We start from the raw sequence: 18,906 nt of genomic DNA, 5'->3' as shown, positions 1-18,906 counted from the left end.
TGGTAAGAGAGTAGATCTTAAGTTTTCTCATCACACACATCAAAGGTCACTATGTGAGGGGATAGATATGTTAACTAGTTTGATTGTGGTGATCATTTCACACTGTATACATACATCAGAACATCAAGTTGTACACCTGAAATATATACAATTCCTATTTGTCAACTGTATCTGAATAAAGCTGAAAAAATTTTTAAATGGAGTCTGAGAGACAATTTAAAAAGACGTTTTGTATAATTTAGACAGAGAATTGCTGCGGAAGCTCCGCTTCCTTCAGAAGACCCTCCTTGGCCCCTAAATTTGGTTAGATATCTCTGCTGTTTGCTCTGATAACTCCCCTTGTTTCCACCACCATAATGCCCACCTCAGTTCACTTGCATTGCTTATTTACTGCCTATCCTCACTACTAGTTCATTTTCTCCTTGAGAAGAAGTTTACCCCCTTCACTGCTGTATCCCCTGTGCCTAGCTCAATGATTAACATAAGTACTAAAAAATATTTGCTGAACCCAAATTGGAGGACATTCTGCAAAATACCTGGCCTGTATTCTTCAAAACAATCAATGATAAGAAGTTCAAAGTAAGGCAAAGGACTGCTTCCTATTAAAGGAGTCTAGAGAGATATGACAACTAAACGCAATGCGTGAACCTGGGCCAGTAAATGAAAGACAATTAATGGGATAATTGCCGTACTATGAATAAAGGGTGTGGTTTAGATTATAGTACTAAAGCCATGTTAAATTTCCTGACTTTGAAATTGAGCTCAGGTTATGTAACAGAAAGTGTTTGAACTTAAGACATAAACGCTGAAATATTTAAGGGTAAAGGGCATGATATCTGCAAATTATTCTCAAATGGTTCAGAAAACACTATATATAATGTTACATATACAGATATTATATATACACATAGAGAATGCTAAATGATGAGGTGGCAAAATGTTAACAATTGGTGAGTCTCAGTGAAGGGTACATGGGAGTTCTTTGACCATTCTTGCAAATTTTCTGTAAATTTGAAATTACATAAAAAATGCTTTTTGAAAAAGCATTTCTTGAATAAATGAAGGACAAAAGGATAACCACAGTCAGGAGGATTTTATGAAAAAGTTACCAACGGAGATGCTGGTAGAACATTCAGAGAAGAAGTAGGGAAGTTATGTCCAGCAGGAAAATATCCAAGCCACTTTAAAATGTAAATGAGAAGTGAGAACGTGGAGGACAATAAAGCTGACTTTGGGTTTGGCCAATCTATTTGGAGAGGCAGCCGAATGCAAGAATAGAAGCCAGAATTAAGATGCTCAGTGAGGCAATCGAAAGCTAGACAGATGATGAGCATCCTCACAGGTAAAACTCTCTCAGTTACTAGAAAGGCTACGATTTAAGACCTACCTAATTTAAATGCTTATTTTCTTCCATAAAGTGGTGCTAAGAACTATTTCCCCTTGTCGTTCTTTAAGGTTAATTTTCTTAACTTGTAAATAAAGCAGTCTAAGGTCTACATCTTTACGCTATATGTAATCTTAATTCATGTTTATTTCCTGAAAATGGCAACAACTGAAAATCACCATGGGCCTTTGTTTTAAATAGAACTGTGTGGAGATTGTTGATTTTTGTAGAAAAATATTAAAACTATAAAGAATTTGTTGTTAAACTCTTTTCTTAGACATTTAAATATTAAATATTCAACTAAACATAAAGAATTTCCATTGGAGTATTGTTTAGATTGAATTCCATTTTAACAAATACAATAACAAAGTGTAATTCTTTCTAAGAGCCTAAAATGACCTACTTATAGTATGCATGGCTTCATTGTTTAACTCCTTTTTCATAGAATTGCTATTTATAACCACTTCCCCCAACCCTGGCTGGTGAGGGGGGTGGTGTGGGGGTGCACAGGGAGGGTTTAGTAGGATTAATGACTTCTGATTCACTTTGTATTTGAAGATTTTTTTCCCTTCATCTTTGCTCAGCTAGTGGAATCCATGATGAATTCTCATCTCCAAGGGGTAAGCTGTTTTTAGTAAAGCTCCGTAGCTGGCTTATGACTCCTTAGAAATAGCATCAATTCCTTCCTTCTCTTGTGTTTGTTTCTTCTGGAATGATAGAATCCACGTAGACGTGCTCAGTCATCATGCTTAGGTACTGCTAAGCATGTAATGATGTTAGTTTTGTTCATTTAAGTTGTCTGTGTAATGAGTACCTGGGCTCATATCAGAAGAATAAATAAGCATGATTAGCATTCTGCTTGTTTAGCATGACAAATATAGACCACTAAAGCTAGAATGAAGAAATTGAACAACAGAAGAGGACCATAGGTCATATAAGGATGACGATTAGAGCAGAAATAGTATTTTTGAGAGAGTAGCATCAGGCAAGAGCACTAGATTGGAGGCAAAGAAGAGAATTTCGTAGATGGATATTTTGGAGGTAGGTGGTTTGAGTTACAATTAGCTCTAAGATGTTCTCCCATGTGTGAGTGGCTCCGTGGAATAGAGATGAAGGTTATTGTATTTGAGAAGTTATGGGATTATAAAACTAACTTGTCAGGTCAAAGAAATTATAATAGCAAATAAATAGAACACATTCAAAAGAAAACCAAATGAAAAGGAAAACAATCTTTCACTGCATGCGTGTGCTCTGTTCATTAGCAAGAAGGTCTCACTGTTGTTGCAATACCTTAATGAATAAAATACTTAAATGTATGTCATATTCAAATCCTTCCCTTTATTTCTGCAAAGAAAATCAAAGGAGAAAATTCCCATTCCACTCGACTGAGAAACCACTATATAATTAGTATATTAGTGTCTGATAAATTCCATAGCAATATATATTATTATTTTACAGTTTCTTTTTTTGAAACAGACATTTGCATGTGTTGAACAAAGAGTGGGATAAAGAGCTCTGATTTTGTTTTGAAATTCTTTAGAAATGCATACTTCTATTGCAGTTGTGAATCTCCTTAGATTTTTAAGGAGGCTGCTTCAAAGGATGTCATTAATAATCTTCTCAGGTGCTTACAAAACATGTGTCTGTCAGCAGAATTAGAGAATCACCCAACTAGAGAACAGGCTTCACGATACCCTGAGACCTATTTTGTTCGTTAGAGAGGAAAATGGCTTGTTTTAAGTCTAAATTGACATGCTTGCTAATTTCAGCAGTAAAAGCTGTTCACTGTGGTCAGGTTTAATTTAGAGTCCAGTAAGGTTCAGATTAAAGTTGATCAAGTTACTTCTACAACATACTTCTTAAACGAACTTTGTAATCCCAAAAGAAGGGAAAAAGTACGTGTACATTGGGTACCCAAAAAAGTACATTGGGTAATGTATCCACAAGTGAGAAGCAAAGAATAGCCTGGTTCTTTGATAGTGAATTAATATTAAATCAAAGAAAAATAACCTGATGAAGATCATCTTTGTTATATAAAAATTTCCAAGAATCAAAAAAACACAAATTTTTGGGGGCCGGCCCCGTGGCCGAGTGGTTAAGTTCGCGCATTCCGCTGCAGGCGGCCCAGTGTTTCGTCGGTTTGAATCCTGGGCGCTGACATGGCACTGCTCATCTAGTCATGCTGAGGCGGCGTCCCATGTGCCACAACTAGAAGGACCCACAACTAAGAATATACAACTATGTACCGGGGGACTTTGGGGAGAAAAAGGAAAAATAAAATCTTTAAAAAAAAAAAGCACAAATTTTCATTTAAATGACATAAACCATACCTGGTTTATTTGTTCACTGCTATAGCCATAGCACCTAGAACGGTACCAAACGCTTGATAAAGTTACAAAATCAAAGAATGAGTGAGTAAAGGAAGGAATTTATGTACTTTGTTAGCTATGTATATTTAGAGTTCTTCGTTACATTTGAAGGGAAGACTTGACTTTATCTGAGGTTTCTGGGTGAGTCTGTTTTTAAACAATCTATTGAATGTATTGAACATTTCAGAATGGGAAATTCCAAGGTAGCTTTTCAACTTGCTGTGTCACAGATAACCAGAGTTTAACATTCGAACCCTGGAAAACATCTTCTTTTGTAAAATCTCTCTGCTACTCTACGGTGCCTCCTTTACAATTTGTTTGTACTCTTCAACTGACTTTTGCCACTTCCTTCAATAGCTGTCTTTGGCAATTTGTTCCATATTTCAAACACTCTTTTGTGTAAAGAAACCATAAAAGTTAGAAACCTGAAAATTGGATTTTTCTTCTGAGCAATCACAGCTTACAAATGTGGAAAATTTGTTAAAAGTTAGTCCCTCCAATTTTTCAATACAGAGAGGGGAAAATGCTCAAAATAGATGTGTAATGTTTGGATAAGTTCTTCCCGGTGCTTTAATACTACCAAAAGCAATTGAGCTTAAATGACGAGGTCTATCTCGCTACCTCTTCACAAAGAAACACTACAGAATGATCAAAATTTAGCCTTTCCCAAAACAAAAATTCTTAGAAAATCAGCAGGAGTCGAAGAGTATAATAGATAAGTTTCATAAACATTACCATGGACCACATTTCGTCTCTTCGCTTTCATCAGCCTCATGTGGTAGCATAAAGATCAGATTTAAAAGCATGAAGACTTCTGGCTTGTTTATTAGTGTGGTTATTAGGAGAATGAAACAAGAAACATGTGTAAAACATCTGTCACATAGTGGTTATAAACTAATAATAAATATTCATTGTACTTTTCCAAATAAAAATAAAATAGATTCAGTTTTAGGATGAGTACAAAGAAGAGATCCTATTTTTCTCAAACTTTTTTTGCCAATATCGCTGAAATTTTGGCCCTTTAGAGAGAAGAAGATGACAGAGACAATAGATGGACACTTGAGGGAGGGAGGAATTTCTTAATGATTAACACAGCTACCTAAATTTTAAAAAATATGTTTATTGCCTTCATTCCATCTGGTACTTTTATCTAAAGCAGTGTTAAAGTCAGTTGTTATACAGAATATGAATACTAACTTCTAGTCTGGTGCTTTCCAGACTTACCTGATCATAAGAATTAAGTAGAGAATGTGTTAAAAAATGCACATTCGCAGCCCTCCTTGCTACTAAGTTATTCTGGGGGGGGGCGGCGGGGGCGGGTGGGCAAAGGAGTCAGGTGATTCTTATTGAGGGCGACTTTGGGGGAAGACTGATTCGGCTCAGCTGCATCACCTTCTCCTTTTATCGGTGAGGAATCTTAAGTACAAAGAAGTGAAAGAAGTTACATCTCTTAAATCACTTCTGCGCTTTTTCTGTTTCTAAAACATACACTTTAATTTTGACACTGCACAAAATGAGATTGTAAGTAGCTATCTTTCTCTTAAATACATTGTCTTAATTCAAAATTCCGTATCTTACTCGTGGTGCTCATAGACTGCTTTAAGTAAACGCACGTACTCTGAAATGAGTCCATCTAAACTCTTAAATAGTGAAGCGGATCTACAATCAAGATTTTCATTTGAAATATTTTTGGTATCTAAGAATGAAATTTCTTGTTAAATTGTTTTCTATAAAACCTTACACGTTAGAGATTTATATCCAGTAACATCTTTTGTGTTTCTAAAAGTGCTTTGGTTGGTTTGAAAATTGCATTTTACTTTGTATTGCAGAGAAGGAATGCGCAATGCTGGGGAACCTCGATATTAACCTATATTTGTTCCTTCAGGCAACGCTACAGGATTTGGAACAGAGGCGCCCCCAGTTGGAAGAGCTCATTACTGCTGCCCAGAATTTGAAAAACAAAACCAGCAATCAAGAGGCTCGAACAATCATTACTGATCGAAGTAAGTCTTTTAACACGCATGTGAAACTTAAGGCAAGATGTATGAAAAGTTTCAATAATGACTTAAGTCCACAGGACTCCACTGCGTTTATAAAAACAGTGCAAAATGGTTGTAAACTATCACTGCTGTACTATGATTTTCATCCGTAATGTTATCTTTCAATAACAATGTAATTCTGCGGATAGAGGAAATATAATTTTTGTGAATTCAGGCTTATATAGTTGAAAAGCGTGGAGCGGTGGGTGTGGTAAGCGTGGTGTGGCAGAACGTTTGCTCCTCAGTTGTCATCTATCTGGGCTGGCATCCATGGAGACGCCAGTCTCTCCCTCATAGCCTTGGTTCTTGGTCCAAGCAGGTGGTTGCTTCCTGGAGCTTCTTTCATTCCCGTCTGCAGTGGTGCTTTCGGATCTGGACGTCTCTCTGCTACTTTGATGCCCTCATTGTGTAATATGAAAAATCGTTGTACCATTCCTTATGGCATCCTGGGGTGGGCAGGAATGTTGGGAGGCTGTCTAAGGGCCGTCTGCCTAGACATTGTGCATACTCTTTTCTTCTTTACACAGAGCAATTCAGAGTGACCGTGGTGGGGTCGGGAAGAGGGATAGGAGGAGGAGGAGGGGAAACTACTCTCCGTTCTGTTTCCCTCAGAGGCTCTCCTCAGGAAAGAGGCCCAGGTCGCCTCTGCTATCAGATTCTCTTGGATCTCCCTGGATTTCCTCCCTTCCCTCCAGGAACACACATGGATACTGACTTTTCTTACTTTCCCTCACTTCCCTTCCCACAAGCAGAGGAGTCTTTTCTAGTGCAGGAGTGGGGAAAACCTTCCTTGAATCGTCTTTTTTCCTTCTAGATCTTTTGTCTTACACTAGGCCTAGGCTTTTGAAACTCAAAAAGCAAAACGCTATGTCTCCATAATTTACATTCTGCTGTGTCAACATTCTCCTAAGGAAGTGGAAGCAGAATGCCTGGCTGCCAGTGTGTTGTGGGTGGGGAAAGAGTAACCAGAATAAAAGGTTAGTATTGGAAAGATGTTCTTAGTCATACTTGTATGTTTTAGGTAAATACTTAATGATAATAATTACTATTTATTGAATATCTCCTAGGTATCAGGCAGTATGTGTAGTGTATGTGTAATGTGTTGTATGTGGTATGTGTGTGTGTATGTGTCTGAAATCTTTACAGAATCCTGTGAGCTAAATTTCATGATCCCCATTTTATAGATGAGGAAATGGTTTCTGAGAACAGTTAATCAAATTGCTCAAGCTTCTAAAACGCGCAAAGAACATAGCTTGGAATTTTCAAATGTCTTTTTCTGACTTGAAGGTCTGTGTTCCTTTTAGTATGTTTACCACTTCCCATCTTGTCTTGTTGTTTTTGTTAATGACCTTAATTACTAGGACTAGCCTACATACTTTTTCAGTCTGCAATTATATATGTTTTGATTCATTTCCTGAAGACATTTCATCTTTCACTTGTAGTGATTGTTAATTAAAATAGACTTTTCTTGATTTTGAAATTTTAACTCTATTGTTGCTCAAACAATGTATTTGGATACATGCTAATATATTTGTTGGGTAGCACTAGCCACGATAACAAGTAAGCTCCCAGATCTTAGTGGCTTACCACAGTAGAAGTTTACTTTTTCTTCTGCTGTTATCCAAAATAAGCAGCACTCTATGAAGTCATTCAGGGACCCAAGACTCTTCTATCTTTTGTGTGCAGAACATCAGAGTCCTATGCATGTAATGGACAGATAAGGAATGAGTATTTCTCTTTGGAATTTATTATGAGCCAGGCCTGGAATTGGTGCACATGAATTCTGTTCATGGTCTATTGGCTAGAACTTGTTATGTGGCTACACCTAAGTGCAAGGGAAGCTGGAAAATATTGTCCAATATTGAGCCCGGGAAGAAGAGGACCGAGTTTGGTAGGGAACTAGTCAATCTCTTCCACAGCTAATTTGGACAGGACGAATGCACTTAAGTTCAATAGTTTTGTGCAAGCTATAGGATGTCATTTCTATAACCATGTCTATAGCAAGGCAAGAGCAAAATTGCCTTGTAATGGCCAACATAGGTAGCTGTTTAATTGACGTAGTAGGGTGTTCCCCCCTCAAGCTGGAACCATGAGGCTTCTCCACCAGGCTGCAACACATGTAAATCTTAGTGAGTGATTTACTCAGTATGAGGCCGAATTCCCATTACGCAGTTAAGTAATCTGTTTCTTGCCTAAGAAATATGGAAATTTGGCAAAGATGTTTATGCAAATCTGAACATACTATATAGAAAGTCATTTGTTATTTTACTAATGAAAAATCACTTCTATTTTTTCCCCAAGAGGAAAATAGCACTAATTTATTTTACAGTAGCTGTTCAACATTGTCTAAACATTTTCCATTATCCCTTGCAATCTTTGTTTTGATATTGTATTGACTTTTTCATGATGGAGATTAAAATGGAGTGACCAGAGGGCATGTGTGTATCTCTCGGCTAATATCTACTGATTTCAATAGTTGTGCTTTTCTAAGCTTTTGTCTTTTAGGAATGAATACCTTTATGCATATTTGCAGCATAGTGGAAAGATTCCAATCCAAATGGTCCAAAAAAACATTTTCTTAAAAGCAAGTGTCCTTTGAGACATGTCACATTGCTTATGAAGGGCGTAAGCCGGAATCTTACTTCCAAGTATGCCTGGAGCCTCTGATGCTGGCACCAGGGTAATTCTGACAAGATATGTTTATCTAAACAATGTCATTTGTAGCCCTGCTATGCTTCAGTTTATCTCTCCATTTGAAATCTATGAAATAGGATGGAATTCAATACTTAGAGAGTTTCAATCGTGTTCAAAATAAAATCTTTCTTAGTAGAGATTTGGTTTTCAGGGAATGGGCAGAAATAAAATACTGGCTCATAAAATTGTATTTTCTTTTTTTGAAGATTTCAGTATGCTTTTTTTATTAGCTTGAAACTTCTAGAAATACTTAAAAAAGAATCAGCTTAATAAAGAAAAATATTCAATAAGTGTATAATAGCATACTGAAACATTTTTCCTTCCTCAGTAAATCTCAGTCCATAACTTTGAACACTCGGGAAAATCTGCACATAGTTATTACATTCTATCTAAAGAAAAGTCCAGTAAAAAGCAATTCCTCTCTATTATACTAGTAATATCTACTCTAAAATCTCAAGTAGTTGCATCTACAAAATAGCGACATGTTTCATGGTATAAAACTATTTCCATGGTATCAGTTGTTTTCAGGTGATTGTATTGATAGAACTCGTGGTAATAATCGAGGTGAGAGAATAAATTTCATTCTAAGTACATTCAAATGAGAAATTCCCCTTGCCGTTTCTGATATTCAAACTGCTCATTTTCCTTCAGTTTTGTAGTTGCTGAATGTGTCAACCATTCATGGTCATTTTCTTCTGCAAAAGGGCTAGATTAGGGGACCAAAAACAGAGAAGAAGGCTCTAAAATTGCTTCCTTGGAGGTTTCTCAATTATGCAAAACTCTTGTTCATGTCCATTACCACTGCAGATCATAATACCGTAATACCCCGCGTAGCAGTGGAGAGGACGTGGAAAGAAAAAGCTGCTCTCTTTTATTGCACAAATAATATTGGTGATCATGGCTCACCTGACAATTGTATTTGAGAGCCTTGCTCTGTAGCTTCTCCCTCCATGGCCCCCCCAATTATCATGTTAAAGATCTATAGCAATAACACACATAGGTGTTGAGGGCCAGCTGCCTGAGCTGGCCACTTAGCAGCTTTGTGACCCTGAACGATCACCTGATCTCAGTAAACTATCTGATCTCAGTTTTTTCCTCTATAAAATAGGATTACCTGAATCTCCCTAAAGGTTGAGAGAATTAGATGAGCTAATACATAGGGAGCGCTTAGATCCTAGCCATAGCAAGAGCCCAGTGAATGTCAGCTCTTGTTATTTTAATTATAATCTAGTTGGATTGTTTGAACGTTTAGTAGGAAAGCATTTAATAAACTCTTTGGTGGCTATCTGGTTCTTGTACTACAAAAAAAGAGAGAGAGAGAGATTCAAAAGACCAAAAGGAAAAGGTTGCTTTGGAAATGATGAAATAAGATATATAAACAGAATTAAACAAATATTTGGGTAAGCCTTTATGTGAGCGACACTACAAAAAGCAAGACAATTCATGCAAGTTATTTCATTTTCAATATTTACTATAATCTTAGGAGGTAGGTATTATTGTTCTCATTTTAGAGACAGAAAACTGAAGCTCAGAGAGCTGAAGTGATGTGCCTTGCATCCTAGTAAAATGTCAAGTGACGGTCTAGTATTTAAACTCATGTCTCTATGATTCTAAAGCCAGAGGCACATTAAATGGAAAGGGCTGGTTAGTCACAAAATAGGAAGGAATATTTATTTGAGAACTTAAAATATTAGGAATAACCTGTTTGTTGTAATCCGGGTGTAGTTTTTTTGCTGCTCCTATTTATATCGTTGTCTTCTATGCATTTGGGTGTCTAAGTATAGGATTTTCCCTTACCTGTGTTGGAAATGTACAGGATAGTGGACCTCGGTAAACTACTAGCTGCGTGACCTTAGCCAAGTGGATTCACTTCTCTAAGCCATGATCCCCTCATCTGTCATGTGGGGTTAATAATCATACTTCAGCTGGTAGGGTGATTGCGAAGATAATATCACACGATGTTTCTGGAGTGAATACTGACATATACTAGATGCTCATTCAGTGGTACATACTATCATGGTGAGATGAATTTGGTACCGAGGAACTGGAGATGGGAGAATATGAGAGTATAATATATGGCCTTCTATCAGCTAAACCAGGGGAGGAACTTCTGAAACAGAATGTTACGAGAGAGTTGTATTTCGTTTTTAATTGTTTTTTTCAGTGAAGACTTTTTCAAACCAGTCTGGATTTTTTTTGAGAAATTTGGTGACATCATATAAATTTTAAGGAAATGAATTTGTATCATATTGCTTAAAGAGCTGTCATACAGGGCTGTAGAAAGGAGAATGTTCTGCTGTATGAGAATAAAAATACTCTTCACAGGATTTTTGAATGAACTGACAGTTTTCTAGCAGCTTTGTCAACCCATCATTCATTGCTACAACCAAACGTATGAAATCCTTCATGGCGAAATCAAAAGACTTTGTTGTTTTCCACATTTTTATCAAATCTCTATGGCTAATGAAATGCCAGCCAATATCTTCCTCTCAGATATTGTCTATTAGAGAGTTGCTTATTTTAGAAGAAGTGGAGTCAACCATGTAAATTTCCTTCTTTTGACATCTAGCACCTACTGTCAAACTGTTATAACTACAAGCAGGGCTCAAAATTTATATCCACCAGGATGCCACTGGCAACCAAAGAGTTCAGTTTGCTTCAGTTCATATTTGAATGCTTACTCTGTGCTAGTTAGTATCAGAGGTGAGGGAGGGAATACAGGAAGGAATAAGATTCAGCCTTTGCCTTATAAGAGCTCGCAATCAAATGTGGGTATTTGGACAAGTATATTTGGGCAAGGCTGTCTAAGATAAGTACTTCAGGAGAGCAGTATACAAAATACTGAGAGAAAGCAAGAGGATGGGAGATTGGCTCTAAAGGAGAGGGTCCTGGAATGCTTCCAGGGGGAAGATAAATTTGATCTGGCCGTGAACAGGACTTTGAAAAGCAGAAGGAGGCTGGAGAGGGAAGCATATTTGAGGAAATGATGACAGGAGAATGCATAATTAGATTTAGGTTAGCAATAGTGTGACAGATGAATTTGTAGGAGTGGGAGTGTGTGTGTGTGTGTGTTGTGGAAGATAATGAAGTAAATGAAGTCAGTGAGACCAGTTAAGAAGCGAAAGAGCCCATGCTGGACAGTGGCAGTGGAGTGAAAAGAAAGAACTGAATTGAGATATATTGATTGGATGTGTGCAGTTGAAGATCTAAGAGAGAGCTTGACTCTTAAGATTTTGAGATTCAGTGCTTCGGAAGATGGTAATATCATAACCAGAGACAAACTCAGGACAAGTTGATTATGGGTGATAAAATAATACGCTTAAGATATAGCTGATGACCATAATGAGAAACAATTGAAAACACAAGTAGAGATTTCAGGAGCAAAGATACTTCTACACAGATTTGGAAGGTACCTCGAGTGGATGAACTTCCACAGAGACAGGGTGCCAGGGGAAAAGTGGACCTATGGAAGAGCCTGAGGTTGGCTTACATTTAAGGGATGTAAGAAGAAGAGTTAGCACCACCCCTCCCAGTGACAGCATGCAGTATAGAGGCACGTAGACAAACGCACACCGAAGAATGAGTTTATAGGTTTTGCACTATATTTTGTTTTCTATATCTTCTGCTGTACAACCAATCTAATACTATAAGTTTCTTCCTGGTTCTTAGTGATATTTTGAATAAAATAAGGAAGTGTAGAAATCCTTTAGCTGAGAGTTAAAGATTGTTGTGTTTATATAGATCAGGTTTCTAACTCAGCCCTCAGTATACCAGGAAAAATAGTCATTACCATTTGCCTTCTAGGTCTAATGAAGTCTTTTGCTTTTTATTTTTTATATGTTTGTTATTTTTCAAATACTTTGCAGAAAGAAGAAGGAAGAGATAGTGAAAATCAACTTTATTAGACATTTTAATAAGAATTTAAATGCAACAAACTTCTTTTTGTATCAAATAAATTTTGATGCACTAACATCATAAACAATGTAGCGTCCCACATCATTTTAGCAAAACAGAGTGGTTCAAGTTCTTCAAGCAAAAAATGTGACGAAGGCCTTCCTGTTAAATGACTAACTAGGTTAAAATACCATATTTCCTTTCCATCCTTAAAAATATTTTGTTCACTCATCTGTCCATATGTTTGAGAAAATTCATCTAGGTTATCATCAGCTGAAGACTCAGTCTGAGATTTCACCTGTATCATCAATTTCACCATCATCATTAGAGTCTAGAAGGATGATTTCTCTCTCTTTTCATTTATCTTCCTTTATGTCTAATAATTGTGAAATGTCTTCCTCTGGCAATTTTCTTGTCTTTGATGTTATGGGGGTAAAATGAAAAGTTCTAAATTTTCACCTGTGTTCAATGAACACTAAAAGCAGACTCCAAAGATGGTATCTCCAGTCTTATTTTATAGCTTCTTGAAAGAAGATGCAATATTTTGGGCAATGTAATAAGAAAACTAAAGGATGAATATTTATTTCGCTATTGCTTCATCCTTCTAAGCAATTCCATCATTCTTCCATTTACTAATCATTTTAGCATAATTAAGAATAGTTTATGAGTAATGATGAAATACCAAAATGTTTCCAAATATAGGAAAAATAAGATCACTAAGAGTATACAATGTATCCTAGACTTATAAAAAGATTCAGTGGACCCCTGTGATAATTGAAAAAAAAATGGATTTTATTTAAATAATAGATAATATATCTCTGTGTTCTTTCATAGACCTCTAGGAAAGAATAAAATTCACAAAATAATAGCTTTTACAAATAGTTAGAAGTTCTCAAAAAAGAAACGCAGAAAATAAATTTGGATGCAAGGGACCTTGATGGTATACCAAAGGGTAAACAAAACATAACTTGCTCAATCCTACTACAAAAATAAGAGTTTTAGTTCATATATTATTATTATTATTAATCTTTTCTTCCAGTGTTATCATACACTAGGAATAGTGAGAATGTTTAGTTAGAGTTCTCCAGAGAAATAGAACCAGTAGGATAGATGGAGACACACACACACAGAAAGACAGAGAGAGAGAGATTTTAAGGAACGGGCTCATGCGATTGTGGGGGCTGGCAAGTCTGAAATCTGCAGGGCAGGCCAGCAGGATGGATACTCAGAAAAGAGTTTATACTGCAGTTTTGAATCTAAAGACAGTCTAGAGACAGAATTCCTTCCTCTTCTGGAAACCTCAGTCTTTTCTCTTAAGGTCTTCAACTGATTGGAGGAGGCCCACCCACATTATGGAGGCTAATTTGCTTTACTCAAAGTCTACTGATTTAAATGTTAATCACATCTTAAAAAGTAACTTCACAGAAAAATCTAGACTGAACTGGTGCTTGAACAAACAACTGGGCATCATTGTCTAGCCAAGTCAACACATAAAATTAACCATCACAGTAAGCTTCATAGTGCCATGTGTTTCCTCACATGTAAATTTCATGATTCCTTTAATTTTCATTAGTTAATAAGTTACCTGGACCCAGTTAATAAGGTACCTTGAAATATACATTGAATAATAGAAATGATCTTTAATATCTTAATGAATTTCAGAGCTTCATTAGAGTAATTATAACATGTACATAAAAAATTTTACCTATAAAAAGCAAGTGTATGTGGGTTTTTTTCTTCATAGAGTTTTACTTAGGTTGTGTTAAATTAATGCTAAACATCTATAGTGAAATAATTCTGTTTTAGTGTATCTCATTCTTTAATTCTATAAGAGGATTAATATCAAAATATATTTGAGTAGGATTTAAAATCCAAACAAGCTGTCATCATTATGTTCAATTATTAATCTTTCATTTGAGTAATAGGAAAAATAAATATAGTTTCTTTAAGGTGATGTAGCTACAATTAGGAACATAAATGGAGTTTTCTACTAATGCTTATTTTGTCATTATGTTTCTTTTTAAGGGGAAAGATTTGGATTATCAAATGTTGTACTCATGACTTTAAAAACTAAACCTAATGAGCATAACTATAAAATACATAAAAACCAAATTAATGAAAATGATTTTTTCTGTTTGTATGATAGAATAAAGATGATGATGAATAAATATAAAGAATTTCACACTCAGACAAAGTGAGCTGGTAAGACAAATAGAAAACAGAAAGAGATGTGCCCAAAGGGGAATTCCAGGTTTTCATAGGCTAGCATTTTTATCTTATGGCTTAATGGAGCATTGCAACTAAAGACCTGAATTTCTATTATATTTTGGTACCTCTGGGCATAAAGAAGATTACTTCCTGGTGGTACCATGCAGTTTGGATGAAGCTAAGCCAAGGGCTAGATGTGTGCCATGGATTGCCCCTAAAAGATGCTCTCAGCTCTCCTCAGGTGTTGGAAAAGTGTAGGGATTATTTTGAACCTACCATTTCTTTCTTTACCAAAATCTCTTCATTAATAATTTAAAGCAACATAGCTAGTTGCTGATCACTAGTCTTTATTCTCTTGTAAAGGGAAGCATTTATGAAGTAAACAGGAGGGATTAATAGATTGTAACCTTTCTACATGCAAAGGAGGTACCTGGCCTCATTCTACTTTATTCAGGAAAAGGAGGTTGCAGTTTCCCATTGCTGCCAAAAAAAATCACCCCAAAACTCGGTGCCTTAAAACAGCAATAATCATCTATTATCTCTCACAAGTTCTGTACGTCAGGAAATCAAGAGTGACTTGCTTGAGTGGTTCTATCTTGGGATTTCTCATGAGGTTGCAGTCAGTAGTCAATTGGAGCCACAGTCAGGTGAAAGCTTGACTGGGGCTGGGGGATCCACTCCCGAGGTGGCTCACTCAATATGGTTCGTGAGGTGGTGCTGCCTGGTTGGTTCCTCTCTACAAGAGCTTCTCCATGGGACTGCTTGAGAGTCCCCATGCTTTTGTGGCTGGCTTCCCCGAGAACAAGGGAAGCTGTAATGCCCTTTTTGACCTAGTCTAAGCCTTCACAGTATTACTTCTTCAGTAAATTATTTGTTGTAGAGGTCAGCCCTGATGCAGTGAGGTGGAGGGATGAGGGACTCTAAACGCCATAAATACCAGGAGGTGAGGATCGCTAGGGACCACTTTGGAGCTGACTACCACAGGATTTATCAGGCCTTCGAATGAAAGTTCTCTGAAACATGGAACAAAGTAAACATGTCGCTTTGACTCTCTGCATCAGACACCCTAGAAAATGTCGACACTACTCTTCCCCTGAAAATGGCAGACCACTGGTGTGTGCCCTTTACCCTGCACGTGCACATTGAAAGGAAAAAAAACCTACAAAGACTTTTTCTATAGCTGCTGGACGTGTTAATTATTTCAGGTCCACTCAGTCTGGCTCCACATGGAAAATATGGGTTTTGGAAAGAAAGCTTTTGAGTTTTGGAGGCCTAGACAGCCTACAGAAAGACCTAGGCAGCTAATAGTTGGTTATGGGATAATGATGACAATGGCGGTAACAACAATGATGGTTGTTGCTTTTATATTAGTGATACAAACACATAAGAATGTCTTTCCTTAATTTTATTCTAAGAGTAATGTAGTACTGAAAGCAATGAATCTAAAATGAGAAGACGTGGTTTTAGTCCTGGCTCTGCCCTTTAATGACAGTGGGACCCTCGGCAAATTACTTAATCTCTCTGACCCTTTGTTTTTTCATCTGTAAAATTCTGATGCCCTCCATACCAGATTTCTATTAGGATTAAATGGAATGATATATGGAAAAGCCCTTTCAAATGGCAAATCACTACACAAATATCAGTGTCTTAGTCATCTCAGGCTGCTCCAACAAAATACCACAGACTGAGTGGCTTAAACAATAGGCGCTTATTCTTCGCAGTTCTAGAGGCTGGGAAGTCTAAGATCAAGATGCCCGCAGGTTCAGTTCCTGGTGAGAGCCCTCTTCCTGGCTTGCAAAGGGCCGCTTTCTCACTGTGTCTGCATGTGATGGAGAGAGAGAAAGCTCTGCTCTCTCCTTCTTCTTATAAGGACACTAATCCCATTGTGGGGCCCCACCCTCATGACCTCATCTAAATTTAGTTGCTTCCCAAAGACCCCATCTCCAAATGCCATCACATTAGGGGCTAGGACTTCAGCATGTGAATTTGAGGTGGGGGGACACAAATATTCGGTCCATAACAATCAGCTATTTTCATCAATGGGAGCTCCACCAGGTCTTTTAGGTGTCAACAATGATAGAGCGCTGCTATAAGGGTCAGAGTTTTTCACATCTAGAAAATGGGTACATGAAGATTTGGAATTGTGCTTATATCTACACACAGAATTTTTAGCACCTGCTCCAGAAATTCATCCACACTGAGAGTGTTCTCTTAAATTCCAGTCCAAGGCCTTGGGAAAAATAGGTCCTCCATCAAGGTTTTCTGAATAAATGAATAAAATGCTTTATGATATTTTCTTCAATGTTAAGATGAAGCAAAAATATTTTAGGCAGAATATTCTATTTTCAGGGTTTCCAGCTGTTGCATAGTCTGGTTTATTACCATCTATAAGTCCAACCCTGGATCTCAGAAGTGAAGCCATTGAGAGTCCCCTACAAACTCTGTAGGGCAGTAATAGAAACAGTGAACATGACAATTGGAATTGGATTTTTCACTTTAACACAGGAGCCATCGCTGCCTTGGGCCACAGCTGGCTTTCCGAAGAACATAGAATTGTTGGAGGGAAGGAAAGGCAGTGTCATATACCAGGCTGATTCACTTGTTATCAGAAAAGTGTGTCCCAAATAATAGAATGTTTGAAAAGATAAAATTGAGTCCCAAATGCAGAGAATAAGAATGAGGGGGAAACACCTTTCTCTATAATTAAACAGAAAACTGTGCCATGAATTGATAAAATTGAGTCAACTTGAAAACGTGAACATGAAGCATAATTGTGCAGAAAGATAAGGTAACATGAACAACATAGGAATAAATGGGCTCCCATTGGTCTTTTGAAACAATGGCAGTTTACCTGCTCCTCCTCAAGGATTTGGTTTAGTCTTATTCATTATAGGAACTGCTAAAGGGGAAGGCACAGTCCTGTTAGACTATAAAATGATGGAGTTCTCTTGATCATTACTAGTACTTGTAAATTGCTCAGAGTTGTAGAACATCGGGTTATGTGTCTCTCAGTGTTGGGTACTGTGCCAAACATAACACATGTGTTCATAGGGGACATAGTACCATAGGAGGCACATAGCAGTTAATGGAATGGGATTCATCTTTTTCTTAGCATCTAGTCAAGCACTCAAAATGCCCAGATTTCCGTCTTGGTAGCTAGGTGTTTCGCTAACTGAAAACACATCCCAGAGAACTCCAGAACATATGAAACACTTCAGACAGTTTGGAAGTATCAAAATTTTTACCTATTTATTTGGCAAGGTCAAATTTTATTCAGATTATAAACATCTTATAAATAATACTTTAGATCTATGTTATGTTTTACATGAATTGGACAAAGAACTCTAATACATGTATGAATTGATTTGATTTCCACAACATTGCCTAAAGTAGGTATTGTCATCATTAAATAAGTGAGGGAACCAAGGATCATAGTTATTAAAACCTTGCTCAAGGTCACACAGATAGCAAATGGTAGAGCCAGAATTTAACCCAAGTGTTCTGATTCCCAAAAAGGGTGTTAGATGGGTGTTCTTTGCCAATCCTATGCTGAAAGGAGAAATTTGAGAGTCAGTAATTAAAAGTTTATAAATATATGTATATATTTATATACATACTTATATACCACGTATGTCTATACTTATATGTAAATCTTATATATACTACTGACATATATATATAAATTATTTATTAACTTGTGATAGTTTATTCCAATGAAGTTAAAATATTGAATCATGGGACTTAAAGATCCTCAGAGGGAATCATTCTTATGCCTTAAGCAAGATCACTTTTAAACCATCTGAGAAAGATAAGAAACCAACACATGTTAAAAAAGCAAAAATCAAAAAAATTTCCCAGCAGGAGACTCTATTACCGTGTTTCACTGATAGTTCAGATAGAGATATGGGGGTGTAGGGAGCAGATCTCTTTCTCATGTTGCCACATTTGTAAGTTACTAAATGCCAGAGGTTAGGAATTGAGAGCACCGTTGAGTCTCTCTGAGGACACGATCTCAGTAGCGTATGTTTTATCTCCCTGACTGAATTGTAAGTTTCAAACGCTTCCTCCTTTATGTTTGAATTCCTGTAATTCCAACATTTTATTCTGCAAATGAAAGACATGCCAGAAATACTTGCTGATTGAATGAACTGTCTCACAGGGTAGCCAGCAAATAGTGTAGGGCTACGAGCTGCCATCATCATCTCACTGAGCATGAATCTTCATTAGAAAGAATTAGCCTGAAGAGACTAATAGAATGCCCTGCTTAAAAAGCAAACAAACAAAACCCGCAGGAAACCCACGCAGACTTTGGAATGGT

At 36.9% G+C, this 18,906-nt stretch overlaps 1 protein-coding gene across 11 annotated transcripts in view; it reads left to right on the top strand.

Moving 5' to 3' along the window:
- Positions 1–18,906, top strand: part of DMD (dystrophin) — a 2,264,041-nt gene that overhangs the window by 1,697,050 nt on the left and 548,085 nt on the right. For all 11 annotated transcript variants that reach the window (XM_070604303.1, XM_070604310.1, XM_070604305.1 and 8 more), the window contains one exon: positions 5,639–5,756. In XM_070604303.1, coding sequence (XP_070460404.1) covers positions 5,639–5,756 — 118 coding nt within the window. The remainder of the gene's footprint in view (positions 1–5,638; positions 5,757–18,906) is intronic.

Source organism: Equus przewalskii, chromosome X (genome assembly GCF_037783145.1).
Source record: "Equus przewalskii isolate Varuska chromosome X, EquPr2, whole genome shotgun sequence".
Taxonomy (NCBI): Eukaryota; Metazoa; Chordata; class Mammalia; order Perissodactyla; family Equidae; genus Equus; species Equus przewalskii.
This window is presented reverse-complemented; position numbering and strand designations above follow the sequence as displayed.